This window comes from Trachymyrmex septentrionalis, unplaced genomic scaffold, assembly GCF_001594115.1.
Source record: "Trachymyrmex septentrionalis isolate Tsep2-gDNA-1 unplaced genomic scaffold, Tsep1.0 scaffold8, whole genome shotgun sequence".
In the NCBI taxonomy this organism is placed as follows: Eukaryota; Metazoa; Arthropoda; class Insecta; order Hymenoptera; family Formicidae; genus Trachymyrmex; species Trachymyrmex septentrionalis.
The window spans coordinates 1,291,038-1,293,631 of record NW_017305987.1 but is presented as its reverse complement, the minus strand read 5'-3'; the positions used below and the strand labels follow the sequence as shown (position 1 = coordinate 1,293,631).

At 26.4% G+C, this 2,594-nt stretch overlaps 1 protein-coding gene across 11 annotated transcripts in view; it reads right to left on the bottom strand.

The window, feature by feature from the left end:
* Positions 1-2,594, bottom strand: part of LOC108754489 (sex determination protein fruitless) — a 67,888-nt gene that overhangs the window by 50,364 nt on the left and 14,930 nt on the right. For all 11 annotated transcript variants that reach the window (XM_018496814.1, XM_018496810.1, XM_018496811.1 and 8 more), the window contains one exon: positions 559-682. In XM_018496814.1, coding sequence (XP_018352316.1) covers positions 559-682 — 124 coding nt within the window. The remainder of the gene's footprint in view (positions 1-558; positions 683-2,594) is intronic.

Below are 2,594 nucleotides of genomic sequence, written 5' to 3'. Positions count from 1 at the left end.
TATAGCTTCTTATGTGGAAGCTGCAAATTGTTAATAGATATAACATATATATATATATATATATATATATATATATATATAAAGGTCTTTCATTTTCTAAAGTTACACTCACTACACTTGCCAGATTTGGAAATAGAGGGATGCTCGCTTCGGACGACACCTACGTACGACTCGACTCGTGTCAAATCCTTGCAAATACGTGCATGCAAATCTCCCTCGATTTCTTAGATGTAACATATTTCCCACACACTGAGAAATAGTTTTTCCCGTGACGTCGAGCATTTGATACGCGTAAAATAACGAGTTTGATTTATATAACGCGATATTTTAATGAATAAATGTTGAATAATGCTCTTCTTTTATTATTGTTTTCAAATTTAATATTTAAGCCCATTCGAATGATAATATCTGAGATAATATCGAGTAAAATTTTCAACACGCATAATGTACAAGTTAATCACAGCTCAGAACGGCTTGGTACAAAACGTAAAAAAGGAAATATGTTAAATCTAAACGAAATTTTGGTCGTAAAGTTGGATACATGTGTGCAGATCTTACCATCAAGTCCGTCGAGCATTTCCGGAGGATTATGGTGCTCAGATGATTCAATCCCTTGAACACCATCACTGAGTGCTCCTGCCGTGGCCCCTCCATCTTCTCCTATCAGTCCAACTGGATGACCCTGCACATGACATAATCACAGATTTATAAATAAATAGCCAGCAATAATATGCAAGCTAGTTCACAATTTATAACATTTTAATTCAAATACTATCTGCAATCACATCCTCAAAAGACAAAATCTTTGTAATCTTGCAAATTGTTGTTTCTCAAGTTCTATTAAATCCTCAAATTCTTAAATTATGTTTTTGAGATGATCAAATTTAAGACTACTTAAAAACAAAATTTGCATTTTAAGGTTTTAAATGGTACTTATAATTTTCCCATGTTAAACTTAATGTAACAACATTTAAGTAACATACATAAAAAATTATACAGTTTACTTATATAAAAATTATATAATTTAAACTTACCAATTAATTAACTTTATACATATATGATACTTATTTGGTACTAGAATATTTTGCATAGTTTTAAATAGAAATAATTAGAAAAGAAATAATATACATCTAAAAAAATATTTTTCGTTCCTATTTATATAAAAGATATAATGCTATTTAATTGTAGGAGGTTAAATATAATTAATATAATTTCAAAAAAAAAAAATTATTTTTAGAACAACTTGATTTATTGCTCAAACATATAACATATCTGTCACAGAACATGATCTCAAAAATATATACTTTGGCATCTTTTTTCTCACATATTGAAAATTGTGTAGTACGCTCATGTAATACATCAAGTATAACAATATATACATTTAAAAAATGCAAGTTTAATCTTTTTATAAAGTCCAATCGTCTTGGATATGTTACCTCATCATGAAATAATTGCAAAAACAAATTTGTATGATTATATACAGACTTCATTCACTTGTCTATTAAAGCAATCAATCTATTATTTGCAAAATTTTTATAATTATACAAATTTTTATCAATATCTTTATGTGCTATTTAAATATACAATGGTTTTACCATATATCGTCTCAAGTAATTCATATATACATATTATAACATAATATTAGAAATGTTATTAAATGTATTAACAGAATTACTGTATCAACATCATTATATATGTATAGTTATGCATTATCCTTTTAACAATAAAATAATGTACACACATAAACTGTTTTAACTTTATAAGCAATAATAATTTTAACAATGATAAAATTATATGATGATAAAAACTCGCGTCTGTAAAAATACATTTAACAAGTGTAAACTTCTTTGTAATATTGTTGATGCAATAAAATGACTACAATTGATTGAATACAATCTAAAAGTAAAAAAGTCCAAGACTGAAATGTAAGAGAAATCGGGAAGAGGAATCTTTGGAAGATCTGAGAGTACTTAATTGTAAAAAAATCTGATAGTTAAGGTGGTTCTATAGTAAATCGAGTTATCGTAAAAATGTCTAATTTTTTAATATAATAAAGCTGAAGTGACTTGACGTGTGCAAAAAAAATAGGCACTTCTTTGATTAATTACACACAAATAATACCATAGACCTCTAAAAAATTCTCTAAAAAATAAGATTATAATAGTTAAAAAAATTACAATTATAACGGTCATAAAAAAGTAATAGATTATCAGCCATTCTGGAAAGATATTTAATGTTCAAATGTATTGTCGAATTTTTACAATAACAAATTGTAAATGAATTTCTTTTTATTTCATTATTTTTACATACTAAATATCGTTTATTTTATACAAATTATGCAGATATATTTGTAATTTTGGATGGACCCTGGTAAAACGCCCCAAATTTTCGGCACTTTACTGTAGAACCACATTAAATAAATAACGTTAAAAAAAAAACAATGCACTTATAACGTATTCTGTTACAAGTTTAAGTGTGTTTTATTTTGTTTTAAAAATAAACAAATATTGTAAGTTTGCTTAAATTTTGTCGCGATTTAGTCCTGCTTAAAGCAGGAATTTTTCAAAATTGTTACGTATTTCGTACAAATGTGT